The 18,826-nt window shown below is 40.0% G+C and overlaps 1 protein-coding gene across 1 annotated transcript in view; it reads left to right on the top strand.

Moving 5' to 3' along the window:
* Positions 1–239: 239 nt before the first annotated feature.
* LOC104871351 (heterogeneous nuclear ribonucleoprotein K) overlaps positions 240–18,826 on the top strand; it is a 27,331-nt gene continuing 8,744 nt past the window's right edge. Inside the window, 5 exon segments of the mRNA XM_010637213.2 lie at positions 240–384; positions 2,049–2,221; positions 7,153–7,325; positions 15,156–15,236; positions 15,749–16,015. Of these exon segments, the coding sequence (XP_010635515.1) occupies positions 240–384; positions 2,049–2,221; positions 7,153–7,325; positions 15,156–15,236; positions 15,749–16,015 (839 nt within the window).

The following is an 18,826-nucleotide window of genomic DNA, read 5'->3' as shown; positions in this document are numbered from 1 at the left end:
ACAGAAGATAGCTTCCTGAAGGGAATCCTGAGCAGAAAATCCTCAGTATGCAAGAAAAAGAATGAGGAAGGACAAAAGGGCGGAGCCCATTCTTTGACACCAGTGAAGTCTCTCTCTCCCCGCCTCCCCTCCGCTCTCCCACGCTGTCTCCTCTTCCTCCCTGCCTTGCTCTGCTCATATTTGGAGCCATGGATTCCTATATATATCTAAATCCTCTGACACTCTGATGGGACCGTCTAATGGTAACCCCCAAATACCACCACCATCTTTCCTTGGAAGCAAATGTGGATACGAATAACCTGCCACCACTCTTTACGGTGATGTGCTTCCACACCCACCCCTCCCGATCGCCAGGAGGACTGAGGCCTCGCCTTGTGGTAACAGGTATCCTGCGTCTCTGAGGAGAATAAACATGTGCCCCACACTAAGAGACAGAGGGTGGAACCTACATGTCTTGTCTGAGGCTTCCTTCTGAGGGGGTCAGAAGCACACACAGGACACACGTAGTAAATCAGGCCATAACAAGCCACACACTGCTTGTTAAGCTTAGTGAGAGTGAGCTGTTCACCAGCTGCACAGTGAGAATCACTGCCTTAGGGTAAGTCGTGCTTACAAGCAAGGAGTCGGGACCTCTGAGGACCATATTCACTTTTCCATCATTCCTGCATGCTGCATAGGATTTCTTTACTTAATGATTTGTCTTGACCTGTTATATTCCGCTAAAGAGTATACCCTGGGGGTCATGTGCATCGATACAAATTTCTGCCTGCACACCTACTTCGGGAAGGTATTGAAATCCATAACAAGAATGTGAATAGGGAGCAAGAAAAGAAAGAAATTATCGATGCTTACTATACGGGGAGAGCTTTGTGTGTGCTCATGCCATGGAAGCTAGGATCATTTTTGTTTTGGCTTTGTCCATATGTGATGGATCGAAAGAGCTCAAATCTGTGCATATGTGAGAGTAAGTGCAGCCATGGAGAGCCTGGGTTTGACCTCCCCAAGAGGAAGCATTTACAGAACACGGATTATTATTTGTAACTTTCTTATCCCAAACAACTACTGTGGAAGGACTCTCGTCAATACGTCCCAGCAATGCAACTGCTTCCTTCCCATCATTTAATGGATGAGTGTGATTGAAAGAAACAACTGATTAGATAATCGGGGATGGAATCAGCTAGCACACACGAATGCCAAGCTAAAGATTTTGTAAAAGTTTTACATTTTGTCAAAATCTCATTTATCGTAAGTAATACTACATGTACCTAGAAGTGTGTTCCGTATTTGGAGGTGCGTTGAAGCCTTCATCTAATGGGGAAACTGCAGCCCCTGAAGTCCTCAGTAGAGGATCAGTGACACAGGGAAGCCAGATATTAAACAGAAAGGCAAGGCTGGCTCCCAGTTCCTTTTCTCCCCCTCTCCCTTGCCCCTGAAATACTTGACAAGCTGAATAGCTCTTGGGTGAGTTGATCAGTAGGAGTGACTGGAGGAGGCTGAGGCAGAAGGTTCTCCCAAATTAGCCTGCTGCCAGTCTTGCTTCACTGGCATTTTGAGACGAGCGTTAGGACACCAGGTTTATTGCAGTGGCACTTTGGCAGGATACCATTTCCCAAGGAGCTTCCAGCTCAGAGAAGGAGAAAAGGCCTGTTATTACCAGATGCTTTAAATTCATGGTCCTCGCAAATGGAGAGATGTGTTTGTCAAGGAGTCCACACTTAAAGAAATACTTGATATTGACTTTGTGTGTGGGTGAAACTCATTTAACCCTCTGAAATCTCACTTTTCAACCAGAAAAGAGCAGTGGTTAGCTGCATTTCAAAAGAAGGGATGATAAGGGTTATAAATTATGTTCTAACACCCAACCTGACTCAAGAATGCACAATGGTAATAATGAACATTTGTAAATGCCAAGAATAAAGCATTTAGAGAGAAGGCTGGTGCTCAATTGTGCCTATTTGTCATAGGATTTCACTGGAAGCCTTTTACGTAAATTCCTCCAGTTCTAACAGATAATTTGTAGGTTGACACAGAGCTGTGATGTCTTGCAGATGCTGCAAGCCCTGTAACACTGAGTGTGAGCACGACCAGCCGTAACCACCACCCACCACAACCTTATACTACTTTTTTAAGTTACAAACGGACAGCCATGCCCCATGGGCTGCAACATGTGAAGGTTAAACCCATGCAATGTCAAGAAAGGAGACCAGTTCCCACGTCCAATGTGAGAGATAGGTCTTACTGTTTCAGATCCATAGCCTTTGAGAATAAGAAGATGAGGTTGCATCAAACTCAACTAAGCAAAGTTAAACCAAGACAAATACAATAATGATTGTTATTGAATGACAATTTGCTATAATTAAAAAGTAATTCACAATGATTGACACTTTTATTACCCATCACCATCCTAACCCACTTTCCCTATGATTCTTCCAGTATCTGAAATCCAAAGGAAGGTAATCATGTAGTTTCTGAATTTCACATCCATGTACCCCAGGAAGCCAACAATGTATTTACCTTAAGATATTAAATTTTAGAGAAAAACAGAGGTACTTAATATCTGTTAGACAAGCTACAAATTACCAGCACGATTTGCTCACCTTTTCAACATTAGACTGTGCTAGATTCCTTTCGAAGGTATCATGTCTCTGTAAAACTGGATTTTTTTTTTAGCAGTCAAAATCAGAAAATCAATGTAGAATGCAAAATAGGAAATGAGGTTAGCTTTGTCTAATCCAATTTCAAAGTTTCAGAAATGTGGTACCCAATAACCATACATATCCTATTTGGATATAATACTGGATAAGAATGAAATAATGTTTTTCAATTTATGTGTTCTTTTTAAATGGTCATTAAATCATGAGGACATAAATATTTATTAAATTATTTAAACCTACACAAGCAATAAAACTATTATATACTGTTTTTCTTTTTCTTTGGCCTGCAAACACTGAGAAAAACTGCTGATACCTAAGAACTCTGAGCCCAACGGCTGAGAACCTGGATATACAGGTGTCTTCCTCCCTCTCCTTTTCCTCTCTCTCTTGCACAGAGATGCACACATACAGCTCACATAAGCACACAATGACCCACAATTTAAAAGAATGTGTTCCTATTTTCCACGCACCGGATATTTACTAAGCATCTAATATGTTCCAAGCACTGAGGTAGAGTCTAGACATGCAGTGTGACTAGAACCAACAGTCTGTGTTGTCATAAAGCCTGAGCTCTTAAGAGACAGGCATTTAATTAACAAGTCAGGAAGCAAATAGAGAAATAAAAGTACTCTAAAGAATAAGTTTCTCTCTTACTCCCATTCTTATTCACCAAACAACAAAAGTTTACTTGGTTTCCCTTCCAAACCATAAATCCTCGCACGCACACACACACACACACACACACACACACACACACACCGTCTACCACGCTACACTGTGGAGTAGATAACATAAGAATTAACTCACCAACTAGAAATAAGAGGAGAGAGAATGCCAATGAAAAAGAGCTCTGGCTACAAAGCAGCCTCGATGTAGAGAGTGCACACAGAGCGTGCTAGCGAGATGCGGATTTGGGGTGAGACAAGAGGAAAAAGGAAGCTGAGGTAGGGACCAATCTTATGGAAGGCCACAGGCTCAGGTGAGATGTAGTCACTTCACCATGGCCTCAGTGGTTCCAGAGTCTTTCACTTCCTGCCCAGATGTCCCTGAGGGTCAGGGCATAAGACGGAGAAACAGCAAGCTACTACTAAAGAGGAACACGGGAGTGTTGCCATTTCGCCTGTACCAAGTCTTATTTGTTGTGGCTGCTCAGACATCTAAAATTGTGCAGAGTATCTCCTGCCCAGTGCAAACTTTGTTTCTCTTTTCCCTATTTCTAGAAGGAAGGGTGCCTAGCAGTATGACTAGATACATGCAAGTTACCCGAATCCATGGCTCTCTGTACAAGGTACAAATGCACCCTCCTCACCAGAAATAGCTATGAGTGTCACTCACCACAACAATGTCTCAAGAACTCAAAGCAACAAGGAAAATCATGACTAGAACACAGTACCTCTATGCATACTTGTCCTTACTTGCAATGCTGGTGGTCCGCATGAGAAAAAATGGAGCAGGGATGAACTGTTAGGGATAAAAGCAAATGGAGTCCTTGACGGTCTTAAGAGAGTGAGATTTCAGAATTAAAACATGTATCTTTCTACTGAAACTTGCCTGATCATAGCAGTGGTGCTTGAAAAGGGTACCGTCAAAGGGAGGATAGCATATTCTAAGCTATAACTTAAAGTCTATCACAGATTTTTGTGAAACTCTTCTTGATAGAGGAACTCAGGAGAAATAAAGTTGTTTCTGTACTCAGTATCTTCCAGAAAGAGTTAAAGACATCATATCACAATGATAAATGCATACCCATGTTTATAGCAGCCCGATTCATAGTACCTTCATCTTGGAAGCAACCACTATGTTCACCAATGAGCAAATGGATAAAGAAAATGTGGTATCTAGACCCACTACCCTGCAATAAGGAAAGATAAACTTCAGTCATTTATAGGAAAATGGAGGTACCTTAAGTCCATAATGATAAGTGAAATAAATCAGACAAACAAGCTTATGAAACATATATTCTCTTATATGAAAAATCCAGATTATAAATAAATTTAAAAGTAAAATAAAAAAAATAGATAAAAGGAGACAGAGATAGATCTTCTGCAAAATGGAAAAGGGGCCAAGAAATGGAGAGAGGAGAGAAGAGGGAAGTAAGAAAAAATGGAAACAAAGTCTTTATAGATATGGATGGGCAGAGGGGTTGAAGGGAGGGCAGAGGAATGGGGGAAAAATAAGAACAAAGATGGATTTGTAAAGGTGCAAATTTCCAGTGATGAATGTCATTACACTGCAGACCTTAAATGTCCCAATTTTTTTTTTTTTTTTTTTTTTGTACCAGGGATTGAACTCTGGTCCTTGCACTTGCAAGGCAGGCAGCAGAAGTGCTGAGAGAAATCCCTGGCCCCATAAAATTAATTTTTAAAAATTCAAATGTACCATGTATATGCACCAAATACCCACAATGAAATCAGTAATTATGTATTGCACATATTTACTAATAAATTAAAGAATAACCGCCAGTCTACATTTAGCAAATTAGTGCTAGAAAGTATCCTGTACCATTGCCCTTAAAGCTGTGTAATACACTGAAAGCTTTTCCAGACAGAGGGTGGAGCAATTTATCTTACATAGGGAAAGGGTGAAACACAAGAATGATACCAAAAAGAGGCAGCCTGAGAGGTGGTGAGCTGTCCAGCTACACCCAGGTACAGAGACAGCACTCCTCACTTCTGCCCTGCTACGAGGTGCATTAATCATGGAGTAATTTGCTGCCCTCCTTTAGCTCATGAACCTCCTACCCAGGAGCCTGATTCCCTGGCTGACATATGGGCATGGTAATGTCAGCCATGCCTCAGCAGCTGGGAAATCTTCTACCGAAGAGTTCTCTATTGTTTGCATCTGAGTCAGAATAGTCCTGCACAAGGGAAGCAGATTTTCCAAAGGAAAAGGGAAACATTACCACTGAAAGGATTATTTTTTTAAAAAAGTATTATCATGTTGTTCAGCACACAATTTAGCACTTAATTGTATGCTGTCTTGTTTTGCTCTCTACTGGAAATGCTGAAGACTAGAGCTGGACACGACCTCAGACCCCCATCTAGTTCAAACCTCTAATTTTCAGGACTTTTAAGAGAACTCTAAGAAAAAAATGGTTTTTGTTTTTTGGGAGTTTTTAGTGGGAAAATAATCAAGAGCCAGATTTTTAGATTCTTGATTTGCTGTAGGGAACTAGTGTAGAGGTCGTAAAAGGCAGTAAACTTGGAGTTACAAAAATGCCCATTTCTTCATAATAATGCATAAGTACTTAGGCCCAATCAATCTTCAAGTTTTGTTTGTTTCCTTTTTACATTTCTCTTGAAATTTTAAGAAAGAGAGAAATCTAGATTGAAAGAAGAGTACGAAAGATATTGTCTCTCTTTTTAAAAAAAGTAAACCTAACAATAGCTAACAATTATCTAATGCTTTCTCTCTACCAGATACTAAACAGGTGAGCAAAAGTATACAATGTGCCTTTGATCAAAGAGTTTATAACTTAGTAGAGGAATTATACATTATTTAAAAAGAACAGAAACAAACATTCATTGTTTTCTTATATAGCAGACGCACTGAAAAAACTCTACACAGTATCTCATTTAATCCTAACAAAAAAACTTTCAAGTTAATATTGCCTTTATGGACATCACCCCTATTTTATACATGAGTAAAATACATCACCATGAGTTTAATCGAGGTTTATAAGGTCTGTCCAGGGAGGGCTGAGAGGTGGAATTTACACACAGCTCCCACTTGCTTAACCACCATGCTACACTGCCACGGTGAGCTACAGCAGAAAACAACACAGGCAACAACTGTTAAATGCCAGTAGAGAAGCCCACAATATTACTTCTTCCTCTAGAAAAATGAGATTTGTAATTTTAAAAGCTGTTAACCCTAAATCATTGGAACCTTCAATTCGGGTCAAAAAAAAAAGAAGTGAATGTTATTTAAAATCAAAGAAATTGCTACTTTCCATTCTATCCTCAATTACAAAAAAAAGAGGACAATAATTCAGATTTAAATGGCATTTTGTTAAAAACACTGGGGTAAAACATCCCTCAATGAAATTACATAGAGCACCCAAAAGCATCCACATTACCTTATGAAGGGGCAAGCCATCCCGAAGGCCCTGCCTTTAGTTACTCATGGTGTATGACTCTCTAGTTGCTTTGTTATTTTGGTAGCCTTTTTTTTTTTTGTCATGATTCTGTAAGAAGAACATCTCTCCATGCATTTTGCCTTTATAACTTTGAAGATGGAGTGGTCAACTGTTTTGGGTTTCCCAGGCCGTAGGAAGACACCAGGAATCAGACCGGAAGTGCTAATGCCTGGACGGTCCCAGGAAAACATGGCTTCCTGGACATGCACAGTGTGGCCTCTAGGTGCCCTGGGAGCATGTATAATCCCACATGAGTGAGGAAGGTCAAGCCCTGATCATCTCTGGAGATGTAATTCTGTCTTCAAAAATCCCACTGCTGATCTAATAGAATGAAATTTGTGGTCTCTCTTCCCACCACAGGTAGCTAGCTCAGCCTTCTACCCTACTAACAAAGCAACTCACTTGACTCTCTCTGGGATGTACATTGAGCTCTGGATGCACCTCTCATTTGATACTGTTCTTTATCAGGTCACCCTGGCCATTACCTCAGCGGCCATACTGACAATCGCCAGCCACCAGCCTCAGCTGTTCCCGTAGATCATGAGATCTGAGATCATGTCTCAGAGTTATGTCTGCCCAAGGAGCCATTTTTCCACTCTAGTTCTGCTGCAGTAATTCCTATAATGAGGATCTTCTGTGCTAACATTTCCTCCAGAATTTTAAATATCACACCTGTATCCTATCTGCGGAGCCCTCTCTACCCACATCTCACAGTTTCATGATCTCTCTCATTGCTTCTGGATGTTTGGAGTCAGAGAGGTGACCCTGGACACTCAGGCCCCAATTCTTGCCTTTACCTTATCTGTTTTCTCTTTATGACACCCCTGTAAGCAGAGAGCTCTACACTTCCCTGTGATGGGAACATTTCTTACATCACACCTCAACTGTGCAACTACCTCACAGAGAGAAGCTCATCAAATGAGAAAATCTTAAACCAAGAGTTGAGTTTGCTACTTTAAACCAAGCGATGGCCTCTCATGTGCAAGGAATCTGCCTGAAAGAAAAAGTTATGGGTGCGACAGATGAGGACTTGCTGAGCAACTGGTTAAATATGTTGGCATACTTCAAAAAAACTATTAAACTCATTATACTTCTTAGTTGTCTTCTTTTGGTAATGAATTTCTTATCTCTTTCCTCTGTTTTTAACTAGTACTGAAACAAATAAATCTATGACAGTGTTGCCTTCACAAGAATGGGGCAGGGAGAGCCCTGCACCTGAAGCAGGATGAAATTTAAAAGACAATCTTCCCTCTCTGATGCCAACAGCAAACAATCCAATTAAAACAGCAAGTCAAAGGTGTCAACATGCCTACCACTCAAAAGGGTTATTTAAGTTAATAACCTGAAAAGACTTTTTTATCAATGGAAAATAAAATCTTTTTGTCTTTAAGTGTAAGGATTTGTGCTCCACCTATATACCCCCTTTCCTGCTACCCCCTCCCGCTCCCTGCCCCCACCCCTCACTGATCATTTCAATATCTCCATGTGTTTCCTTTTCCAGAATGCCATATAGCCAGACACACATAGTAGGTAGCCTTTGTAGATTGGCTTCTTTCACTTCTCGTTAGGACTTTAAAATTCCTCTCTTCATAGCTCGGTAGCTTGTTTTTTTGTTTGTTTTTTTTGGGGGGGCTCTGAGTAACACTCCACTGTCTAGTCGTGCACAAACCCTTTAGTACACTTTGATACTGCCACTTTGGACAACAGCATGGGGATTTCCTACAAAACTAAACATCCTCTTTCCATGTGATCCAGTGATTGCGTTCCTAGATATTTACCCAAAGAGTTGAAAACTTATGTCCACACAAAAACCAGAGCACACAGTCCTGGCAGCTTTACTGATAATTGTCAAAACTTGGGAGCAACCAAGACATCCTTCAGTAAGTGAATACATAAACTGTGGCCCATCTGAACAATGAACTATTATTCAGCACTCTTGAAATATTTTTAAACCAGTATGAAATATTTCTTTTCTACAAAAAGAAATTTTGCTCAAAAGTTCCATACTAAAAAGGTAAAGGTAGTGTCTGGTCGAGAGCAAGGTGAAACCCTAATGCCCATCCCTGAGTGGGTTCTGATACCTAGGTACTTCAGAATCCTAATGTGTCCTTTGCAAAGCTTTCCTGGCTAACATTAAAGACCAGCAAATCCGGATTCAGAGAGGCCACCTCACTACCCAAGTTCACTTTCAGTTTTAGATTACTGAATCTCTCCACTATTGCATGCCTACATGTATTTTATAGATTTAGCACATATATTAAAGTTTCAGGGGCTTTATGTAATAAGTTATTTAGAGAATTGATTTTTTTAATGGTGACAAATCTTTAAATTGTGTGTCAATAGAAGAAAGTGATTTGATTTTCAAAAATACTGTGCTCAAGAAGAAAAAGTTGTGAAAAAAAGAAAATCCAAGATGCAGTGCTAGTATTTATCAGCACTTCTTTGAATAAGAACCTCAAATATTCAGTTAAGTCCTGAAACAAACTAAAGCTATCCCTGGGGAAATTTCAGGACCAATTCTGTCCAAGGAGATACTTTCCCACTTCAGCAAGTCATTATTTGATATAAAGCAAGTAGAATGGGAGTCCAGGATTTAAACAATACTTCAGGGTAAAGAAAACGACACTACATGGATTGTTCATGCTTTGCTTTGTTTGTTTGTTTGTTTGTTTGGGATGAAGGGTACATTTACAAGTCTAATTTCTGAAATGTGAATATCTTTTTATACTTTTCTAAGAATACTTTGTGCAGATGTTCAAACTTCAGGAACTGTAAGTTCTTTTAGGGCCATAGAAGACTGATTTCATGTTTTTTATTTTAGAGCATTTTGATGTGGACTTGGCAGGAATCAGGTTCCTGTGCTAATTTCCTCTTGCTCTATGTAATTAGTCAGCATTTTAAATGAGGTAACAGGATATAATTGTCTACTGACCATTGCAGCCCATTTGTTTATGACACACTCCCCAGGCTTTTAGATGCTCAATGTTATTACCCACCTCTTCATTCATGGAGCTGTCTCTTTCCTCTTTTTTAAATTTCTCCAGTTCTTCACCCCACATCCCTCCACTTCCTTTGTGGGCAATACAAGAAGGCATTTTTCCTTCCAGCTGGCGAGGCATTAAGGAGGTCTGAAGGGGGTGTGCAAGAGTGACTTGCGCATTCCCCAGAGGCCAATTACACTTGGAATCCTCCTGATCTGCTCTGATCAGGGAGCCAGGCTTCCCCTCACAGCCCATTGTGTGAGCTCTGAGCCACCTGATCAGCCTGGTCCTACCCAGTATTTAAATTAGGGCGTCACCAGTCCTGGACCCACGTGAAGGCCTCTAGGTAACACTAGGGAATAAATTAACATTCTACTGTTGTTCCAAAGCCACATGGACACCATTATTAGAAACCCATCAGCAATAAAGGGGGCTGTTATGCAGGTCTCAAGAAGAAAGGGGATGAAATAGCATCATGCAATTGTGTGCTATTGCACTGTGTCTTAATACAAAAATTAGCATGTTGCCTTTGTTAGTCTGCTGGAAGGGCAATTACAGTTTAATATGGTATCACATTACGTAACTGGTAGTATAACTCTACTGCAAGCATTCCTTTCAGGATCACAAAATACAGCAGGGAGAAGAGATGAAAAAAACATGTTCAGCTTTATTCATGTTGCTAGCTCAACCTGCAATCCTAATCACCACCAAAAGGATAATGTAGTGGCCAAGCTAGTTTAGAGAAACACTTACATAACAAAGCAATGACAGAAAGGACGAAAAGAGAAAATGACTCGCAGGCAAGTAAGCAGACATCAAACAAACTGGCTCTCAGTAACAATTATTTGAGAAAATATATGTTTCAAAATCAACACCAAAGTACTTTACAGAATTTTGGAATGTAAAGGGAAGGTCTTTGAATTTATTGAGGACAAATCTTGGCAGGACATCACAATGAAACATTTTCATTTTATACACACACACACACACACACACATATAATTTGTTGAGATTTTCTGCCTTCTTTTAGTTTTGTTTTGTTTTGTTTCTAAGGCAATTTGTGATACTGCTACTGAAATTGTGCAGTGAATTTCCACAATAAACTTCATCGTCCCTCTCATTCAGAGTACACATCTATTATGTAATTATATCTATCAGCCATTTTACTTTTCACTACTTTTATAACTTGAATTACAATGTCCTGAATTGGACACCAAAGAAAAAGGAAAGGAAATCATAACCTTTAAGCAACTCAGACAGTTTTTTAAATTAGGTGATTCTTAGGTAAAATGTATTGTCATTCTTCTCTCTTGAAAAACTATGAATAGAACACTAATGTGAAATAATAATCAAATTGTTTCTGTTTTAGAAAAAGTATAGCTCAAAGTTATGGTTTTTTGTTTAAAATAAACAGGCAATATCCAATAAATAAAACTTTTAGAATTGGGGAAACATTTTTTAAAAACCACTTGCTATTTTAAGATTCAGAATAACCAAGTTTTAATTCTGATTCCAGAGAATATTTTGTATCTTTTCTAGGAGGGATTTTTTTAAATTACATAATCACACTAATTTTTATTTCCTGTATAACCTAGATTAAGTAGAAAAGTAAGTAAAACCATGCCTATAATAAAAATTAGTAAACATCTGTCAAAAGTTTGATTGAAAATTCATGACATTGTCAAAAACATACGCAAATGAGTCATATCAGGTTGAATTTCTGCTCAAAATACTAAAATACACTTCACAAATTTTGCCTTTAAAATAGGTAGTTAAGATAAACATTTCAAAAATAGTGTTAACTATGTACATGAAAGTACATAATATCAATAATAAACATGAGAAAACCACAGCCTTATTAGTGATTCCAGATAACTTCAATATTTATAACTTAGTCAAATGTATGAAGACTTAAAAATGAAAATGCCAATGAATTTCTAGTGAGACAAATAATCAGCATTAATCGTGATAATCTGAATAAGCACTATAATTCTGAAGAGCAATCTGATAATCTGAGTCTCCAAATTCTTCATATTTACAGTTAATTTTACTTACTGAACTACAAATTAAAGAACCAATACAAAATTTGTCTAAATGTATTAAATGTTATTTTATTATATATAGTCTAGTCAAAATATTACTTCTTAGTTGAGTGGCAATGTTATGACTAAGTAAATTATGTTGTATAATATGTGACTTTATGCAGCTATCAAAATCAATTGCCAAGAAACCTTTATGCAATCAGATGATGCATATAACATGATCTCAAACTTCAAGAGGCAGGATTCAAAAATGAGGATACAGTTGAATTCTAATCATATTACACATACACACACACACACACACACACACACACACACACCTGATGGTCTGGAACATTTACTCTTATAACTCAGCCCCGCACTGTTTGGAAGCCTAAACAGTCATATAGAAGTGCTCAGAGAGACAAGACTAGAACTAATTCACTTGCCCAATTGTTCCAGTTATGCAGCCATCCCTATCAAGGCACCAAGTGGGTGAGGATATACATCTTAGACCTCCCAAACCAGCCCATTTGTCAACCTAATGTCACCAAGTTACCTCCAACAATGCCATGTGAGAAGAGGAAGAAATGACCACTAATGACCACTGTCAAATTCCAGGTCCAACTATGAGATATAAAAAATGGTTGTACACCAGGCGTGGTGGTGCACGCCTAGTAATCCCAGCACTTGGGAGGCTGAGGCAGGAGCATCACTGTGAGTTCGAGACCAGCCTGGGCTACATAGTGAGTTCCAGGTCAGTCTCAGCTCCATAGTAAGCATAGTGAGACCCTGTCTCAAAAAACACACACACACAAAAATAAAATGGTTGTTAATATTCTAAATATATACAAAGATATAGGTGCAGATATAGATTAAGGAAAGTAGGTAGATGTGAATCTAAAGAGAATCATTGCAAGGAAATACTCTAAAATATTAATACTCTTTATCTTTCAGTACAACATTTATCAGTAATTTTAATATTCCTGTGCTTGCTAAAATTTAGTGGTAAACATTTACTACTTTTATTTTAAAATGTTACTTTAAAAAGAGAAAACTGATAATTACCACTTAAAACAAAATATATCTTTTTCTTTTTACTATTAAGACATAATGTGAACATCTTTATGGCATATAATATGATGTCAATGTATGCATAGATACTGTATAATAAGAAAGTTGAGGTAATAAGGATTTCCACCTCCTCAAACATTAATTATTCTTATTTGTTGGAAATTTCATACTCCTTTAATCTGAAATAGATCACAGATTATGGTAATCAACAGTTACCTTACCCAGCTCTATAATACCAGAACAAATACTCCTCTTCGTGTTTTCGGTATCTGCTCTCTAATTTCTGTCTTTCCTCCCTCCCTCGCACCCTTCGCAGTTTCTGATGATCACTACCCCTGTCCATCCTTTCATTATCAGCTTTTTAATTTCCACAAAGAGTCACTGACAACATGGGCTATGTGTCTCTCTGTGTCTGGCTTATCTCAATGTAATAACTTCCAGTTCTACCCATGTTGCTGCAAAAGACAAGATTTCATTTTTTATGGAGAATACCGTACCACTGTGTACATAAACCTCAGATGTCTTTTCCCTTCATCCATTGGTTGAATTCCGTATCTTGGAATGATTGGAATCACCCTCATTTGATTCCATAGTTTGGTTATTGTGAATAGTGCTGCAGTAAAGAAGGGAGCCTGGTTATCTCTTTGACAAAACAAAACATATTTTAACATAATATATCCAGAGAGATATGGCAACAGTGCTTTGGCGTAAGATATCTGCTTTGAGATTTAAATAATTTAAATGACTTTCATTAAAATGTAAAAATGAAAATGCTTATCTTAAATGCTTGCTACTGAGACTGTCTTTTAGTGACTCTAACCAAATTTAGAAAACAGCAATGACTTACCTGATACATGGCAGGCTCTGAAACCTTCACTGAAAACAATGTTCTTCCATACCATAAACTACCTTTTGGCTGGAGAAGTAGGCCATTCATCCATCAGGTCATGGACTTCTCTAGTTCCCCCCCACCGTAGTTTCATTATAAATTCCCAGGGTTTGAATTAATCACAGGTGTCTGCTTCCAACAACAGTGTAGTCTTTAAATTATACGGCAACACTTTCATCATGTCACCTCCTGCTGTGTTTCTTGCCACTGTGAACTAGCAGAACACAACACAACACAGGAGAAATGTGTTGAGATGGTACAAGACATTGGAAAGCAGATACAGTACTAAATTTTAGCAGCTGATATTTTGAGTAATCCAAAACTACAGATATTTTGAGTGATCCAAATTATTTTGAATGACTTTATTTAACCTGGTTCTTGGAAACCTAATAGCAAAATTACGGTTGGTCCTGGGAGACATCAGTTTAGCTTTGGAGATATAAAGGCAGTAAATGATAGGATGGTACAAAGAAAATATTTACATTTATTCAGATAAAATTTTTAAATTCTTCTATTGTACAAAGCATCGTATGGGGTCATGACTTACAATAAAATAAGGTCACTGTTTCGTGGGACAAAGGCACTAACAGAAAGAATGTCATTTTAATGTGCCTCACAACCAAGAGTAAGAATCTCCCAACCAAAATAGTAACAACTAGCACCGGCACGGAGAGACGGCCACCTGCCCTACTCAGGACACAGCTCCAGCCGATCACTGCCTTATACCAAACATGGACCCAGTGTCTCCAAATTGGTTCACTTTTCAGGAGAAAAGGGAAGTCTAGATTTTGTGCCTATGTGTATGTGTCCTTCACTTTGGTGGTGCTGAGACACAGGGCCTGACACTGGTAACTTGAAGACACAAAGGCTCATTTGGGCTTGTGGTTTCAGTCCAATGTCAGTGGGTTCTGAGGTGAAAAGAGGATGGAAGAGGGGCTTGGGGGAGGAAAAGCCTCAGCCATGGCAGCCCAGAAGCAGGCAGAAGGGAGGAACTGGGGACAAGAATACATCCTTCCAGGCCACACTCCCAGTGGCCCACCTACAGCAAGGGCCCACTTGCTAGCACCACATTCAGCTACTAAACTCATGGGTGGATGAACTCCCTGGCCATGACGATGTCCTTATGATTCAGCCCGCTTCCAAACACATGAGACTTGGAGGGGACATTTTAGATCTAAACTGTGTGTGTGACAAATATATTAACTTTTAAATGTTGACAGCTAATTCATAGCTTTAAAAGGCAATGCAGGTGATTGTGCAGAGAGTGAGTTGTGGCCACAGCACATGCTCCCCCCAACCACACACAACTAGCATCTTCAGTGTTCATATTTCCAACAGCAATTTTGTTCAGGGTTGACTCAGGGAGCCCAGTTGACCAAAATTTCTGTGTTTGACTAGGTTAGCTTGGCACCATGATTTTCAGAATGATCCACCATCCAGTTTGCCGCTGACGTACTTACAGAATAACACTGACCACAAGTAAACCTTGAACATTCTCCTTAATGACACTAAGCTGAATCTAAAAGTAATTTTTATATCTCCATATAGTAAAGTGTACTATGATCCCAGAATTTCCAGATGAAGCTTTTAGTAACTTCCATTCATTCTGCTGAAGTGGGTTAGGGACAACAGTCCGGGAAGGGCAGGGTGATTCTTCGAATTTCCAGAAAGACAATTAATTGTAAATCTTTCAACCCGGTTGCAACAGTTTTCAATAAAGCTTGCATGGTTTTGTTGTCTGCAACTGCAACGACATTTACTGATGAACTCTACGTGCCAAGAACTGTGTTAAAGGCTCAGTATGCAGGGGCCAGGGATTTAGTTCAGTGGTGCCGCTCCTGCCTCACAAGCGTAAGGTCCCAAGTTCGATCCCTTGTATCCCCACTCAAAAAAATCCTAAAAGGAGCAAAGCTTTGTTCCTTCTTGCTAGAGAATGAAAGGGTTAAAGAGAAGAACCATTGTAATTCAGTGTGCTTCCTTCTATGCAACAGGCAAGGGCACAGAAGACAGCTTAGAAGACAGAGATCAAATCCGAGCGGGTGTGGAAGAAGAAATTTCTGCAGAAAGGAAGTGCTTGAGCTCCCTAAGCCAGAAGCATCAAAGTCGCCTGACTCAGGGATGGAACAGAGCCCAGGGTGCGGGGAGGCTGGACAGCAGAGAGCCCCGAGTCGCAGTTCACACTATGAATCTGAGCTAAATTCCCAGCGAGGAAGACCTGAGGACCGCTTTCAAGAGCAGAGCTTGAGCAGAGCGAATCTGTATTTTAGAGGGGGAAAAATCACTGAGGACAGCACCAAGCCATGAAGTTAGAAAAACTGAGAAAAGAGCTGTTTCTCTGTTACTTGAAAGGACCTTGAAGACCTTCAAGCAAAGGCCAGAAAAGGAAATATTTTAAATCTTTGTACATGTACAAAGTATAATAAAAATAATTATACTTTAACTTTTCTTTTTAACTCTTTATATCAGAATAATCACCTCTACCGTGTCTTAATAAACACAAAATGAATCAGCAGAATTTAAGACCATAAACGTTAGCTAATGATTAAAATCATACATCAATAAGAGTCTAAGAAAAGAAAAATTACAGAGTCTAATCTCAAGCTAAAATTTTTCAGGTTCTCTTGGTGCTTATGCACATGACAAATGACTTGTTGAAATAAAATTTCCTTTCTTTATTGGGATTGGCAGAATAGTAAAGTGTTTGTCTCAGTCTGGGTTCCCAGAGAGCAGAGTTTGCTGCTGAGGGCTCACAGGCCGCTGCTTTGTGAGGAAGGACGATCCCCAGAGCAGCGGAAGTTGAAGGAAGCAGCCGGAAGAAAAAGGAAGTTGTACAACCCTTGCCGAGGGGCACTGCTGAGGGCAGTGAAGACCTCCAGCAACCTGGAACTCGCACGCCCAGCTTCCTGCACACAAGCTGCCAGAGGAGGAAATAGAGGGAAGAAATTTTCCACCAGCTCCTACTTCCCATGGGTTAAAAATCTCTCATCCTACTAACTCCCTACACGGTCCCCACTTGCACATGCGCATTACCCATGACGGAAGCTGGACACGCAGAGCTCCACACTTGGCAGCCGATGCCTGTACCAGAGGAGGAGAGAGATCAAGAGCACCTGCCTGTCCCATAGTCCGATGCTGGAGCAGGGGCTGGGACGAGACCAGGGAGGCCAGTGACCCTGGCAATTGCACTTCCTGGCTCTTTGATGCTGAACTTGGCTTCCGAAATACTCAAAATTCACTATAGGCTCAGAATGATTCCGGAAAATTAAAACAACCTTCAGCAACTACTCTCTATAGTCAGACTTACCACTAAGAATTTATCTTTGAGATGATAAATATAAACACAGCAAGGTTATTTAAATTTATGTATTGCTCACCCATTTGATAAAGATTTGCTTTTTCCTCTTAAGGATGCATTGTCAGTTTTTGAAGCCTTTAGTACTATTATCATTTCGTACTATAACCCATTCAGACCTCTCTCTCCTCGTGTTCTCCTGCCTTCTCACCTTAGTCCGCAGTCCATTGCTGCTGATGTCCGTCCCCTTGCCTGTCTCTCTTTGGCCTTGTAAGACAGAAGAAATCAAAACAGAATAACTCTTAAGAGACCCGCCTTTCACAGCTGTGTGTGTCTACAGGCGAATTGCTTGTTTTGTTTTGTTGAGGGAAGGGTTGTTTTCAGTATTGGAGAACTGAAACAAGGACTTAATTTTTTTTTTTCTTAAATGGGGTCTCATTAAGTCACTATGTTGCCCACACAAGACTTGAAATTGTGTTCCTCCTGCCTCAGCCTCCCAGATCACCAGGATTACAAGCATCCCCACCATTCCCTGCTCTTCTGGTTCTTGTGAATGCCAGCTCCTCCAGCTTTTCCTCTCTTGGTTCTACCCATCCTACCTAAACTGAGATATTAGCCCAGAATTTGTCCTGTCTTTGCCTGTAGTAATCAGTTCTTCTTCTCTAGTGGATAAGCCTACAGGCTAGAATGTTCTGATCTCTATTATACCCTCTCTCTACCTCATATAGCTGGGAGCCAACATCCCATTTCTCTGCTTCCCTGGACAGATTTCCTTCTTAGCTTCTCCTCTCCTTTTCCCTTGAAACACACCTTTCCATATCTCCTTCCACATCTACTTCATCCCTACCTCTACCAAACCACCCCTTGCCAAGATCACTAATGACTGCACACTGATAAGTACAATGGAGACCAGCAGTCCTCATCCGCTTAAAGAAAAATGCTATTCACACAGACGATCTTTTATTTTGTAAAACATTTTTTCCCCACTTGGCATCTGGGTAACATTCTTTGGGAATTTTTCTTCTACTTCACTGTCTATTCCTTCTTCTTCTTCTTCTTCTGTCTGTTTGCCTCCATCTCCCCGAACTCTAAACTGGATTCAACCTTGTGACTTTTCACCATGCACTCAGATTTACAATTACCTCACCCAATTCCTGTGGCTGGAAATGCCATCCATTCCCCGAAGACAACCAAATGTAATGTCTCCAGATGTAATGACCTCTCCCTTGAATTCCAGACTCACAGACCTGGCTGACTGCCTGACATCTCTAAGTGTCTAAAAAGCATCATAAACTTAATGTGTCGAAAATGAAATTCTTTCTCATCTTCCCTACCACTACCAAAGCCAGCACCTCCCACAGCCTTCTCAATTTCTGAGAATGGTTTGGCAAGACAAATATCTTGTAGTCACCTTTGTTTGGCTCCTCTCTTTGCATCCCATATATGGTCTATCAGCAAATTCTAGGTCTATTTGACTTGCAAAAAGTAGCCAGAAATTGAACTCACCATTGCTATGCTACGATCTTGATCCAGATGATTTTTATCTTCTGAGATGACTACAACAGCATCCTAATTCATCTCCTTGCTTTCTGCACATGCCCCCAGGTTCCACCCTTCAGACTGATCTTTGATCCTCTAAAAATACAGATCAGATCATAGCTCTGCTCTGTTCCTCCAGTGAGTGCCACCTCAATCAGAATAACACTCCGAGTAACCACCTCCAAGACCCTCGCTGACCTGCCCCCCCCCCCCCCCCCCCCCCCCCCTGCCCCCCCCC

Source organism: Fukomys damarensis, unplaced genomic scaffold (genome assembly GCF_012274545.1).
Source record: "Fukomys damarensis isolate Sample0158 unplaced genomic scaffold, DMR_v1.0_HiC HiC_scaffold_3, whole genome shotgun sequence".
Taxonomy (NCBI): domain Eukaryota; kingdom Metazoa; phylum Chordata; class Mammalia; order Rodentia; family Bathyergidae; genus Fukomys; species Fukomys damarensis.
Note: the sequence above shows the minus strand (reverse complement) of the source record. Positions and strands in the feature narration are given on the sequence as shown.